Source organism: Lissotriton vulgaris, chromosome 12 (assembly GCF_964263255.1).
Source record: "Lissotriton vulgaris chromosome 12, aLisVul1.2, whole genome shotgun sequence".
Lineage (NCBI taxonomy): Eukaryota > Metazoa > Chordata > Amphibia > Caudata > Salamandridae > Lissotriton > Lissotriton vulgaris.
The window spans coordinates 764,550,680-764,565,743 of NC_141700.1; the positions used below are offsets into that span (position 1 = coordinate 764,550,680).

Here is a 15,064-nt window from a genome sequence, read left to right on the forward strand (position 1 = left end):
CTGTCGTACACATTTATTGTTCACACAGGGACATTAAACCGTATCCCGTGGCATTAGTAACCTTGCAAACCGAACAAGGGCCCTCACACAGGTGTCAGGGTGGGAGTACTGGACAATCTACCTGAAGACGTCATAATAGGGACGGATAATCCCGGATTTTTCAGATTCTTTGTCACCACTCTAAAAAAAAAACAGACAAATGGAGAAGAAAACAATATCAGGAAGTCCCCATACCAAGCCCTTGTTACATCGACCCTGTGGCTCTTAGATAACATTTTTAAATATTCTCAGAAAAATGATCCCACCCTACAGAATGCCTGGCAAATAACACAGACCCTAGACCCTCCAAAAACCTGACATATCCCCGATTCCACCTGAAGAACGCTCTCCTATAACGAGAAGAGAAAGTAGATAGTACCCTCAGCTTCTGGTACCCCTAGCCTTTAGGGACCAGATACTATTTTTCGCCCACTCCCACCTTACGGCCGGCCACTCAGGAGCGGAGAAAGCGACCCAAAGCATCCTAAGGCATTTTTATTGGCCCGGAATATATGTCGATAAAAACCTACTGCCAGAAGTGTGAAATTTGTCAGAGAAGAAACCACTACCGACCTCTTCCTGTTCCCCTTCAGCGTCTCCCGGTGATAGGACACCCATTTGAGAGGATCGGATTGGATTTAATCGGCCCCTTACCAAAAACGAAGAAAGGGCACCTCTACGCCCTGGTCGTGGTGGACTATGCCACCGGCTACCCCGAAGCCTTCCCCTTGAGAACACCAACAACTAAAAATATCTCAGAGAAGCTCATAGAACTCTTTTCCAGGGTAAGCTTTCCCAAGGAAATCCTGACCGATCAAGGTACCCCATTTGTCTCTCGCCTAATGAAGGAGGTATGCCGAACTCTGAATATAGAACATATCAGAACATCGGTCTATCACCCCACAAACTGATGGGCTCGTAGAGAGATGTAATGGGACCCTGAAGCTGACCTTGAAGAAGATGCTTCAAAATGAGGGAAAGGATTGGGATCTGCTTCTTCCTCCTGCTCTATATGTCGTCCGTAGTCAAGTACAGAGTAGTCTGGGTTGTTCTTCCTTCGAATTACTGTATGGAAGACAGCTCAGATCATTTCTTGAAATGACAAAGGAGACGTAGGAAAAAGAGGAGGAATATGAGACCCGTGATTTCCTTGAATACAGCCACAATCTTAGATCTAGAATAGGAAAATTATGGGATCTCGCTTATTCCAACTTAGAAAAACAACAAAAGAAACAGAAGTTTTACTACGACAAAGGGAAAAAATGGCAAACTTTGAACCCTGGTGATTGGGTGTTGGTTCTACTCCCTTCCTCTACTACTAAATTAAAAGCAGAATGGATGGGACCTTATGGGGGTATTAGGGAAAATCACGTACAAGGTTCAGATCAAGCCTTCTAAGGTAGAAACCTACCACATCAACATCTTAAAGAAGTGGTGTGATGTCAGTGGGGGTGGAATCCACCTGTACTGTACCTCAACTAATAGTGAATGAGTCGTTGACCCCGACACAACAGCAGTCCCTAAAAAAATACTTCAGCCGTTCTCCTCTATCTTTTCGGATGAGCCAGGGAAGACGTCCCTAATTGAACACGTCATTGAGACAGCCCCTGGTAAGGTAATTAAACCACAACCATATCGTATCTCAGCTGCTAGGAGACAAGCCGTCCAAAAAGAGATCCAAACCATGTTAAAGATGTGTCATACGTCCCTCTAGGAGTGAATGGGCTTCCCCCATCGTCCTAGTACCGAAACCTGACGGCTCCATCAGGTTTTGAATCGACTTTAGAGCCATCACTGTCATCTCCAAATTTGCCTCCTATCTCGTACCCCGGATAGACGAGTTAATAGAGAAACTCCGAAACGCCCAATATATAACAACCCTCGATTTAACAAAAGTATCTGGTAAGGTTCTTACTTGTGGAAAAGGAGCGTTGTCTCCTCTCACCTCTGAAGTTTCTTCCACGGGGTCTTTACCTCTGGGGATAAAACTGTCCAAGGCAGGTCCCCCTTAGAGAGCAAGATAAGGAGAAAACCGCCCTCATCACCCCTGACAGACTTATTGAATTCCTGGTCCTCCCATTCGGTCTTCACAGAGCACCCACCACCTTCCAACGATTAATGAACTTCGTGCTCCGTGAACACCAGAACTACTCATCTGCTTACCTAGACAATATTGTCATCTTCAGCTCCACATGGGAGGAACACCTGATTCGCTGTCAGAGGATATTCCAAGCCTTATACCAAGCAGGGTTGCACGTCAACTCAAAAAAATCAAAAATGGCCTTTCATAAAGTTAAGTACCTAGGCTACGTTTTAGGTGATGAGCTGATAGAACCACAAACTGAAAAAGTAAAAGTGATCCTAGACACACCTTTTCCTTCCTCCAAACGAGAGGTCCGAGCATTTTTAGGGTTACTAGGATACTACCGAAGGTTCATTCCCCAATACTCAAGCATAGCGGGACCCCTTACTGACCTCCTAAAAAAAGAGGCCAAAAGAACAGACCTAATATATCCCTCTCGAAACAGTTAAGACTGCCTTTCTCCAACTCAAGCAAGCAATACCGTCCAGCCCAGTCCAAGCCTCCCTGGATTTCTCCTAACCCTTTATTCTACATACCGACGCCTCTGACAGCGGGGTGGTAGCAGTCCTTTCCCAGCTCTCCCAGGATGGGCTGGAACATCCAATACTCTTTATCAGCAGAAAACTATTCCCCGTGGAACAACGGTACCCCACCATCGAGACGGAGTGTCTCTCCATAAAATGGGCGATTGAGAAACTCCGATATTACCTGAAGGGCAATCATTTCACCCTCTATACCAACCATGCTCCTCTCCTCTGGATGAGTCATAATAAAGGCAATTATCCCCGCATTCTTAGATGGTTCCTTTCCCTACAACCTTTTACCTTTGAGGTGGGGAACAGCCTTTACGACGCGGCTGTTACACCGCATGCCGTTACAACGCGGTTTTTTCAACGCAAGTCGTTACCACGACTTGCGCTGGAGGGCACTGCAGGACAAGGAATTTTTTTATTTACTATCCAACACCTTCCCTACTGTACGTAGGCTAGTGTTGGAATAGTAAATTCAAAAATTCTTAAGTCCGCACCCCCTCCAACGCAAGTTGTGGTAACGACTTGCGTTGAAAAAACCGCGTTTTAACGGCACGCGGTGTAATAGCACGTAAAGCCGTACATCCTTTGAGGTGTGACATAGAAAAGGGTCAGAAAACGAAGATTTCCTTTCTCGTATTTTTCCTCTCCCTGAACGGGAAAGGTCTAGGGGAGGGGTATGTCACGGGGTCCCGACACCTACTACGCAGACAAAAGAGTGCTGGCATGTCCCTTAGTACGGGAATACTCTTTCTTTTTTGCAATCGGGGAACTCCACAGAATGTTCTGCAGTGGCGGAGTCAGACCCAGATGTGTATACATCGGTCTTCAGCCAATGTCCCTTTAAGTGGAAGAGGCTGTACAAAGAACATGCCCCCGACCTTCACGTCATCTGCTCCACTTCCAATGAAAAGGGGCTCACAACAGAGATGAGGGACTGTGGAAGAGGAAGAGAGATAGCTAACGTAGAATGCTGGAAGAGAAACCTGATCCGCCTCATAGTCTCCCTGTCTCTCCATCCCCTTAAACTACCAACAACCAACACCTACAACTAGCCAGTCTGCTCATGTGCACTTAAAAGAAAAGAAATCACCAGGTGTCTCCTCACTCCTTTTCCCCTGTGGTGACGGGAAACTAAAAAGAACCCTTACCAATTAGTTGTTGTATTTATTGTTCTTTTGAGGGAACACGGACACTGCAAGACTACTGCCAGAGGAAGTCTCTATCTACGGAAAACGGAAAACAACGTAGTAATATCCACGAGGATAAGATGCATTATTCTCTTGTGACTATTAAATCCTGAAGTAATTGAAAAGAAAAAGCAATAAATAAAAAGACTATTCTGTGATTGTGGAACTCTTTGTGGTCCTGCTTACAAGCATTTGTTTTGGAACAGTGCTTTTAGACACTTGGCTTTCTCTGAACAGTTGTATACAGATGAACACCGTATGCAATGCAGTTTCCCATTTGTCTGTGGTTGATTGTTACTGTTACTGTGAACTGCCCCACCCGTGAAGTGTATGGTATAGGGTCAATGTAGTACATAACCCAGGCTTTCTACATTTAAGGGAATTGTTTCTGTGATGGCATTAATGATGCCACATATTCTTCTGAGCTAATTTGCACTTACATTCAGAATTCTAATGCTATGCCCATTTATTGAACAAAGTATACAAAAGAAGCTTGGATGATGTAATTGATAGAGCGCAACTATTCTCTTTATTTGTAGGGGTGCGTTAATCATATTTAATCCGCATCCGCATGTAATCCGTTGTGTTAACGTGAATTGTAATATTGTGTAAGTGAAATGTTGGAGTTTTCTTTTTTCAATCAAAGAATTAACGTAGTAAATGTATGAATTTAGGTGAACTACATGTGTGAAGTATGTTCCTGACTAATGAATAAGCACGGGCGAAATTTGTGAATTTGCGTTCCGCGAATTCGCGGATTTCCCCGCGAAATCGAAAAAAAAATCTGCGAATTCGCAAAATCGCGGATTGTTTTGCGATTTGCCCTGGAGTACTTTCTACTGGCTAATCCAGTAAGTGCTCCCTCATTGGGTAAATGTATAGTGCTTTTACTACACTGCAGCTGCGTAAAGGGCCAGAAGACGTGTCTCCAGTGACCATGTGTGCCTGTAACACAGGCACAGGCACACATGGTCACTGGAGACACATCTTCTGGCCCTTTACGCAGCTACAGTGTAGTAAAAGCACTATGGGACAGATTTACAAGCCGCTTGCGCATTTTTTGCGCCGCAGTTGCGTCACTTTTGTGACGCAGCGGCAGCACAAAAGATGCGCCATGGTGCTGGGTATTAACAAAGTGCTTGGCTTAAAATTCGTCCCCGCTGATTCGGGGATTTTACCGCGATTTCGCGAGATTCGCGGATCGCGAAATCGCTGAAAATCCGCAAATTCCGCAAGCGGGACGAATTTTCAGCCCATGCTTACTAATGAACCTATCCTTTATAAAGGCTTTTATAATGTATGTATATTAATAGTTGATATATTCGTGTATTTTAAATGTGTGCACTGTTCTTATATTAGCCGAAGACTAGGCAGGCCTAACTCTCCTTTCTCCCTGTTCACTCTCTGGTTGAAGGTTGCTAATTAGAATTTATGTGCTTGTGGAATTTTCTCTTCTCTTATCTCAGATGCAGGTACAGGAATATGTCCTCGTACGTATGACTAACATCTTTGTTTTAAGAGTTGAGCAGGTTTAGGAAGGAGAGGATGCATTTGAACAAGTGGAGCTGATAAAGTAGGAGAATGTAATTCATGTTTGGATGAGGCCTAGGAGCGAAGGTCATCGAACAAGAGACTGGATGTCCATTACCGTACAAGAAGTGTCTAGTTGGATGAAGCATTCTTGTGATGTATTTGGGGGTGTTGTAATTGACTTTGGTATTGGGGATAGGGACAGAGTCCAATCTCACTTCTGTCTTACCTGAAGAGAGAAGAGCATCTTAGAACGAGCTCTGTAGCTGTGTGCTACTCGACCCAATTGACCTGAGTGCGCTTCTAAGGAAGTCTTCACGTACTGACACCTTTGAGCGAACTTGCCTTGGAAACGCTAAGTAGGGATGTCATGTCAGAATAGTGTAGGGACAGACCAATGCTTTTCACTTATGAACCGCCAATGAAGAAATCTCTTGATGTGGTCACTTTAATCATTTGTGTCTTGATTCTTGAATTGGTGTTTATGTTGCAACACATACATTTAATTTGTAGATTTGGTTTTGTATAGTGGCCATGCACCTTTACCCTCTCGTAATGAGGTGTTTGTATGTTCAACTATTCTTGACGTTGTAATAAATATACTAATCTTGGATTAAGAGTCTCTGGCCCAGATGTACGATAATTTTTGCATGTTCAAACGGGTTTGCAAACCCATTTTCCCATGCAAAAACAGCATGGGGAATGTACAAACCCTATTTTGCGAGTCACAATTTTTTGAGACTGGCAAAATAGGGTTTTGCGAGTCTCTATTAGGAAGGGGCGTTCCCTAATAGCAAGTGCAACCCTATGTACAAGAGGGTGGTAATGGGGTTGCGAAAGGGAAGAGGTCCCAGGGGACCCCTTACCCTTTGTAAATCCATAGGGAAATATTTTTTAAGGGCAGGCAGTGGTCACAGGGACCACTACCTGCCCTTAAAGAATGAAACGAAAATGTTTTTTTTTTTTTAAATGCATCCCGTTTTCCTTAAAGGTTGCATTCAAAAAAAGAAACTGCTTTATTTAAAAGCAGTCCCATACATGATGGTCTGCTGAGCTCTGCAGGCCACCATACCTGGGAGGGCCTGCCATTCCCAATGGGGTCGCAAATCACGAGAGGCTCATTAATATTCATGAGCCTCTCTATTTGCGACCCCATTGTGAATTTCTAACAGTGTGTTACACACTGTTGAACATCCAAAATAGCACCTCACAAATTGCGAGACGCAAAAGACCCGCAATGTGCAAGGAGTTTCTCTCTCGTCCACACCTACAAGCAGGTAATAAAGACCCATCGGCCAGGGGTTCCAGAGTAAGTCTAGAATGCAAAACCCGGCTCCTTCATAATCATTGCTGTCATCAAGAGATGTCATCAATGATGTGAATTGAAATGTCATCAGTGATGTTAGAAATGATGTCTTGAGTGATGTGATATGGGATGTCATATGTAGTGCATGGTGGTGGCGCAAGCCATTGACATTCACCTAACTAAACCGTCACTTTAACCTTTATTTTTAGTGAATATGTATATAAATATCTATGTATATAAATGTACTTTAAGTTATATTATGGCATTGTGATATAATGTAAAATTATTCTGTGATGTGGTATGTAGTATGTTATGTTATAATGATGTTATGCAATATTATGTCACACCAGCATTTGTATTACTCTGTCCTAGAGTCATTGGACACTCTTCCTGATTCTTCCTAGTGCACTGGAGAGGATGAGAGGCAACAAATACTTTTGTTGCACAAAACTCACAATACATACATACAAAAATTAGATCATCACTTTAATTGTGGAGTTCTCTTGCGCTACAAGCTGTACATGTACAAATCATCAGACAGTGTAATTATCTGTCAGACAAACAGCACTCACCACAATCAGGACAGAACGCAGACGCCCTCAGGGCAAGAAGCAGGAACACAATGTGCCCCCACATTTTGAAGATCTGAAAGAGAGAGAACACTTTGCCAATATTAGTGAGAATGTCATTGTTTGCTCCTGTTCCTTAGCCACTCTTGATTGGTGATGCCATAGATTGAATGATTTTGGTTATCATTGATGTAAAGATGCACACTTCTCCTCTCCGGGCTTTGGTACAATCCTAGTGACCAGGGCACACAAGGTGATGGTGAGTGATCAGTGCTGTGGGACATGCTCTGCGTGAGAAGAGCCTCACCACTTCTAGTCTTTGGTATGAATGCCCATGTCTCCCCATGGACCGTGAGCAACAAAGATGGAGCAAAGGGTTACATCGGTCCAGCGTGACTTCATTGTGACTTAATTTCTTATACTACAGATGTGTCAGGCAAGAAGCAGAGACTCCAATGCACACTACACACATCTAGGGCTACTTGGTAACTTTGATGTGTGCAGGTGCAAGGGTAAGCAGGTGGGTGTTTGTTAGGTGTAAGTTGAGAGAGTATGAGGTAGGCATTAGCTATGTGTACATAGGTGTTAGTAGGGGTAAATTATTAGATACTAGCAGCCCGTCTCGACGTTGTCCGGGTATGAATTGCTACCGGCCAGTAGTATATTGTTTTGTAGGATTTCGTTTTGATAGCATTTCTTATCTGTCACAGGCCTGTGAAACGCTCCGATTCACAGTGCACTGCTGATGCACTCAAGAGTGCGCGTTCAGTAGTGTGTGATCTCGAGTTTCCCTACTTTATTTTTCCTTACAATATTATATAGCGCGAACTCGACAACATGGCATGAGCACAATTTACATTACAGAAGAACACATTCATTTGTGGTAGGCACGGGGAGACAAAGCGATTTGCCTGGAATCACAGGATGTTGAGCTGTTGCAGAGATTCGAACGTTGCTCCCCAGCTCTAAAGTTCGCAATTCTAGAACTTGTTGCGGTAGGTGTGTCTAAAAGTGTATGTCGGTGCTGGCCATCAATGAGAGAGACCTGTGCATTTTTCAAATGGGTGGTGAAAAAATATATGAGTATGTTGCTGGAGATGTGGGCCGCTGTGCCACCAATGTACTTACTGGGGGAGGGTAGACACCCATTATTCCGCAACTTTCTTTCCGCATACCATCACTCCGCATACTTTCATTACGATAGTACCATGACTCCGCAATGCCATTATAACGCATGGCATTACATTTTATATGCTTTTACCACGCATACATTTACAACAAAATTCGTTGTAAATGCATGAATGGTAAAAGCATGTTTTTTTTATGTTTGGATAAGGTAAGTATGGGTATATGGGGTATATGTTTTGGGGTACTGAGGTATGTTTTGGGGTGTTTGGGTATTTTAAGGGTTCAGATATAGTTTTGGGTTATGGGGTACAGGGGTAGTTTTAGGGTTTAGGGATAGGTATGGGTTTTGGGGTACAGGGGTATTTTTAGGGTTCAGGGCTAGGTTTGGGTTTTGGGGTACAGGGGTATTTTAAGTGTTCAGGGCTAGGTTTGGGTTTTGGGGTACAGGGTTATTTTAAGGGTTCAGGGCTAGGTTTGGGTTTTAGGGTACAGGGGTATTTTTAGGGTTCAGGGGTAGGTTTGGGTTTTAAGGTACAGGGATATTTTAAGGGTTCAGGGCTAGGTTTGGGTTTTGGGTACAGGGGTATTTTAGGATTCAGGGCTAGGTTTGGGTTTTGAGGTACAGGGGTATTTTTAGAGTGTAGGTATAGGTTTGGGTTTTGGGGTACAGGGTATATTTATAGGGTTAAGATGGGTTACTGTTTAAGGGTGTTGGGGTATTTTAAGGAGTATGGGTGGGTTATGATTATGGGGTGCATGGGTATTTAAAGGGAGCAGGGTGGGATTAGCACACAATATGAGACATGGCATGAAGGGCGGAAAGTACCACACGCCCCCAGCACACGCCCACAGCACAATGCAGACACGCCCACAAGGGACTACTTTGCTGGCACGGTTCTTTTACCTTTTAAATGTATATGGTGGGCGTCTGCATAGCCTATGTGCAACTGCCCTTTCCAACGCTGTATTGGGTGTTGTGATTGGTGCTGTGGTTCCTGAGATTACCCGCCTCAAAGGTTTGGGCTCTCTCTTTATTATATTAGTATAGATGTGTGAAGGTTGTGCACTGACCATTATGAAATTGAGGTTCTTTGTTAGCCTCCTTCCGCAGATCTTTTCATCACCTACATCCCTCTATTTAGATGTGTGTTGTACCTGCTACTACCATTGTAATAGTAGTTGTAAATACTTGCAATAAAATCATCTGTACATTCATTGTAAGCTCATTAATCATATTAAGGGAGATCAGTATACTTATTCCTACATTACACCCCTAAAAGGTGTGAACGCTCTTTATTTGTTTTGTGAGAAAATGCCAAAGTCGGATTGTGTGGTCTTTAAATGACCACCTCTCTGACCCTGTCTTAGGTGTGTCCATGTGTTGAGTATTTAAATGGGAATGTAAAGCCGCTTCAGTCTTGCATTATATTAATATAGGCTCATATACTGTACATAAATACTGCGTAGATTGTGTTAATTAAATATGCAGTCATGTAATATATTGCATACATCTAACTCACCCTTGCATGACTAGACTGAGCTCAGAAATCTTTGAGAATTACACCTAAGTTACACATCTGTTCACCATAAGCTGAGATATGACTCTTTGCTGTAGTCTTGAGTCCTACTGCTAGCATATCATTCTCAGAAGGTTAAATGTCAGTGACCTATTCTCCTGCTCCCTCCATTGCACTGCTGTCCCTGCTGTCACACCTCTGAGAGGTGAATCCCACATACACACTTTGTGGAATTCTCCTGCGCTGTACAGAACACTGCTGCCGCTTAATCGAAGAGGAGCACCTAGATCTTACTACCTCTTCTGTCCCTCTTTCAAATAGATAAATACCTCCCACTCATCCTGCTGTTGCTGCTGCAGAGAGATACCTACCTCCTACTCACTTTGTGAGAATGTGCAATATCTCAGGCACTTCCATTTCTTTTTAGAGAGTTAAGTTCCTCCTTCTTGAGGTCAAATCCACAATCATGCATATCATTTGTTTATCCATGTTCTCAGGAACATTAAGAAAAGAAAGCTGTGGTGCAAGTTCTTGTACTCCATGGTGCTAAATGTGGGCTGTGTCCTGTCCTGTATCTAATGTTCGGTACAAAAGGGGGTGGTGATGGACGGAGCATCTGAATCAATCAAACACTCACACCCAGTCAAAAGATCTGGGTATAATCCATCACCGTTCTTTAGCCCACTCTGCCACTCCAGTTCAGACATGGCTATATGCAAATCAGTCTGACCCTGTGCCTCATGGGAACAGTCCAGCCCGAACTGCCAAGCCATGTCTTCCCTGGACCGGAAACAAGCTTCCGAGGACCGGTTTCTGGCATTCCAGCCGTCTTCAGCCCGGCTTGCTTGAATCCAGTGGCAAAGTGAGTGTACCGCTGTATCTAATGTTGACATCTTTTTCTGAGAGAGTTAAATACCACAAACTCACTCTCTCTCGAATATCCTGTACTACCTCCAACTCTACCATCTCTTGCTTATCGAGTTAAATACCCCATTTACACGGACTCTGATCTCTTGTACCCTATAACTGCAATTCTACCATTTATTCTTTATAAGATTAAATACCCCACACTCACTGTCTCTAATCTCTTATACTTCATACTCATTGTCTCTCAACTCCTGCACTGACTACATTGCTACCATCTCTTCATTAGCACATTAAATATTCAATACTCACGGTCTCTGAACTCTTGTAACCCCATATTCATTGTCTAATCTCCTGCACTGCCCCCAATGCTGCCTTATGCTCACTGTTGAGTTAAATACCCCATACTCACTGTCTCTATTCTCCTGTAGCCCGCACTCACTTTTCCTAGCCTCATGTACCCCATAGTCATTATCTGCAATCTCCTGTACCACATACTCACTGTCTGTAATCTCATGCACTACCTTCAATGCTATCATCTCTTTCTTATTGAGTTGAATGTCCTATACTTACTGTCTCTGCTCTGTACCCCATACTCACTGTGTCTAATATCCTGCATCTCATACTCACTCTCTATGGTATGCTGTACTCCATACTCACTGTCTCTAATCTCATGTACCACATACACAATGTCTGTAATCTCTTGTACCCCACATTAAATGATTTTTATTTCCTGTATCCCATACTCACTGTCACTAATCTTGTGCTGCAATCTTTCTTATCAAATCACAGTCTCCAATTGATTGACCCCTTTATGCACCATCTCTTACCTCTTGTACCCCATACTCTGTTTCTCATCTGTAGAATCTCATGATCACTTGTCCTAATCTGTTATACCTCATACCCTTTTACTGTAAACTACTGTACTCACCAGTTCTAATCTCCAGTATCCCATATTCACTGTCTATAATCTCTTCTTCCCCATACTCACTGTCTCTTCTTCCCCATACTCACTGTCTCTAATCTCTTCTACCCGATACTCACTGTCTCTTATCTCCTTCACTACCTCTAGTCTTATGATCCCTTCCTTATTGACTTAAATACTCCATACTCCCTGGCTATAATCCCCTTTATTCCCCATACTCACTGGGGTATGTGTACAAGAACTGCCACTAACTAGCGTTAGAATTAGTTAGCTGCATTTTTCTTAACGCGGCCTAGCACCAAAAACTATCACCCTGTTAGCGATGTATTCACAATGCGTCGCTACATAGCAATAGTTTCAGGTAGCCACGGTGAAAAGTGTCGCTAACATTAGTGTGAAAGTGATACAAATTCTGACGTTAGCTGGCGAAAACTGACGAAAGGTCAATTTGTGTGCAGAAAGCTCACGTTAGTCAGCAGAACTTCACCTTTTAGCCAATAAGTCCACCTCCAATGAAAAACATACAAGGAAAACAGTGGAATGCAGAATGGAGAAGGCAGTGACAAGTGCAGCACAGCTTAACAACCTCCCCAAACCCCACAACAGCTAGGATGACCAGCCAGAGTCCCAGGGGAAGAGGAAATACTGATTCAGGGCTACATATATCAAAAGAGGCGCATCGCTGGGGAAAACCTGTGATGCATCAGACTTCATAGCATCCTCCTCCCAACACCATGGCAGCTAAAACCTTGAAAGCACGGACAGTCCCTGGGGCCTGGAGGCCTCGCTGTGCCTGCATCTAGGACTCAGAGTGGGTGCAAAGGGGCTGTGAGTTCCTTGGCCGTAGTGGTAGACATTGAGGTGTCGGCAATCGCCCTTACCTAGTGGTGAAATCTTCGAGGTCACATGGAGACATATTGCTGACCTGTGTGATAAGACCGCCTGGTGCCCCTGGAACTGTGAATGGTAGAGGCGCTCCAGCGCACCAACGTAGGGAGGTCAGCATTGCATATCACATGCCACTGCTACACCGGGGTGAACGGAGGAGATTTACCAATGGGGGCAGCGCCTCTCTGCATCACAGGTTGGAGGATGTTGAGCTGGAAGCTGTGGAGGGTGAGGCCCCTGAGCTGCACAGAACTTGTGTGGCAGAAGTACTGCAACTTCACGCTTAAGGGGGCCCTGTTGCATCATCTGCATTGGGAGGTTCTCCAGCAGACTTGGTGGTGACTGCCGTATCTAGGCTTGTGAAACCTTGCCTGGCTGAGGCTCCTGCTGGCTGAGTCACAGATTTGGGGAGAGCGCAGTGGATCGCGCCATGGTGTCAATGTCCAGGTGAAGAGAAGGTGGGGTACGTAGCAGAGCAGGCACCAGTGGTCAAGTTGGGCCCAGGCCTAGTGGCTGTGGGTGATGCACCCTCAGTGGCGGCTCCTCCGCTATGGCAGAAAAGCTTCACCCCACTGCTTTCAAGCAGTGCAGGAAGAGGAAATATAACATGATGATAACTTTCTGATAGTCTCATGCTACGTTTCCTTTGTGTTCCGGTCTCCTGCTGCCCAGCCGACCAACAGCACAGCAGACCGGCTCAACTGCATCCTCCTCAACGAGCGGTCTCTCCACAAAACACACAACAGAAATTTGGTCCTCAATGCCACCTCTTCAGAAATCACCTTGTTCATGGAAACCTGGACCAACCTCTGCTCTAGACCAAACATCGCCATCACAATCCACGAAGGAATACAGGTTACCCACATGGACCACACTGAGCACCCAGGAGGAGGAATTGCCATTGTCTAAAAAAGCACACTCCGACAGACCAAGCGCTCCAATGACCCGATGGCTACCATGGAACACCTCCACTTCCAGATCCTGACCAATCCAACCCCACCCTCCGCAGCATCCTCATCTACAGGCCCCCCAACCCAGGAACCCCCATTCACCAATGCCATTGTAGACCTAATCGCACCCCTGGCTCTCCCATCCACTAACTACATCCTACTCAGACACCTCAACTTCCACCTAGACAACCCCAGTGACCAGAACACCATTACCCTCCTGGCAAACCTCGCCAACATCGGACTCAAGCAGCTAGTCACTGCACCAACCCACATAGCCGGACACACGCTCGACCCCGTCTTCTTCGCCAGCCGGAAATCCCAACTTTAGCAACTGTAGGGGACCTGAACTGACCTGCAGTCATCAGCGGGTGACGACGAACTGTGTAGCGCCTACGCAATACTTTGAAGACCAGCATCAGGTGGAAGAGCTGCTGTGTACCGGCTGCTGGGGGACTACATATCCCTGAAGTCTGTCATTCACCCCTGCAACAGCTGACATCAGTGCATGGCGGTTCCTGCAGCCGGGAAACCCCCAGACAAAAGGGAGGGACTATCTGCGCCCGTCAGAGGCTAGGCCATCCATCTTGACATGACGGTTCTAGTGATCATTGAAGCTTTCCTGCTTTTTCCTGTTGCCACAGGTCCAAGGAGGACCACAGGAACCACACTGCCCTGCTCTATCGGCGCCCAGTACAGCGCCAGCAGATAACGCCTGGAGGCACTTTAAAACCAGACTCGGGATCCCGCAGCGCGGCTCCCACTTTTCCAGCTTTCCTGCTTTTTCCTGTTGCCACGGGTCCAAGGGGGGCCACAGGAACCACACTGCCCTGCTCCACTGGAGCCCAGTACAATGTCAGCAGATTGCGCCTGGATGCGTTTTAAAACCTGACGCAGGATCCTGCAACCGCGGGCGTGTCTGGGCAAAGCCCAGGCCAAAGGTGGGCCCATCTGCGGCCATCAGCGTCAGGAGGAGGCAGGGCTGGGCACCCCTCTTCAGCCAAAATCCTACAACTCTTCCACCCCGGTAAGTCTATGCTAACTGCGCAATTATCACTTTCTGCAGTTATACACTGAACCCTAACAGCGCGCGTACATTTGGTGTACCTCCTGGGCAACCATGATTTGGAAACTCGATCACAAACTTCGATATAATTGACTAGCTGTCAAGAGAAGGGTACTTGTTTCCTCATCTTTTTTCATGAACCTTTGTATGCGCTGTTTCCGAAACCAAGCATCCAGCATTCCTCTGCCCGAAATTATATGAGACTCCTGGGACAGTGCTGCAATTGTTGTCTGTGCTTGGTAACAGGTTTAGGTGTCGTCCCTAATTGAGGCACCAATTGGAAAGATTGTATCAATTGAATTGTTCTAATTTAACGCTCTGATTGTTTATGAATGCTGTGATTCTAGCACATGGTCATATCGGGGGAGATTAGTATTTACAATTTAGCTACCCTTTGGTTTGTATCTCTACATCAAAGGTAGACTGATTAAGTAACCCAGTCGGAATTTGAAATTCATTGAGACCCTAGGGGCATACAGCAG

At 45.1% G+C, this 15,064-nt stretch overlaps 1 protein-coding gene across 1 annotated transcript in view; it reads right to left on the reverse strand.

Moving 5' to 3' along the window:
• Positions 1–7,314, reverse strand: part of LOC147678625 (CD5 antigen-like) — a 362,152-nt gene extending 354,838 nt beyond the window's left edge. The window contains exon 1 of the mRNA XM_086946076.1: positions 7,251–7,314. Coding sequence (XP_086802202.1) covers positions 7,251–7,314 — 64 coding nt within the window. The remainder of the gene's footprint in view (positions 1–7,250) is intronic.
• Between the last annotated feature and the right edge of the window lie 7,750 nt (positions 7,315–15,064).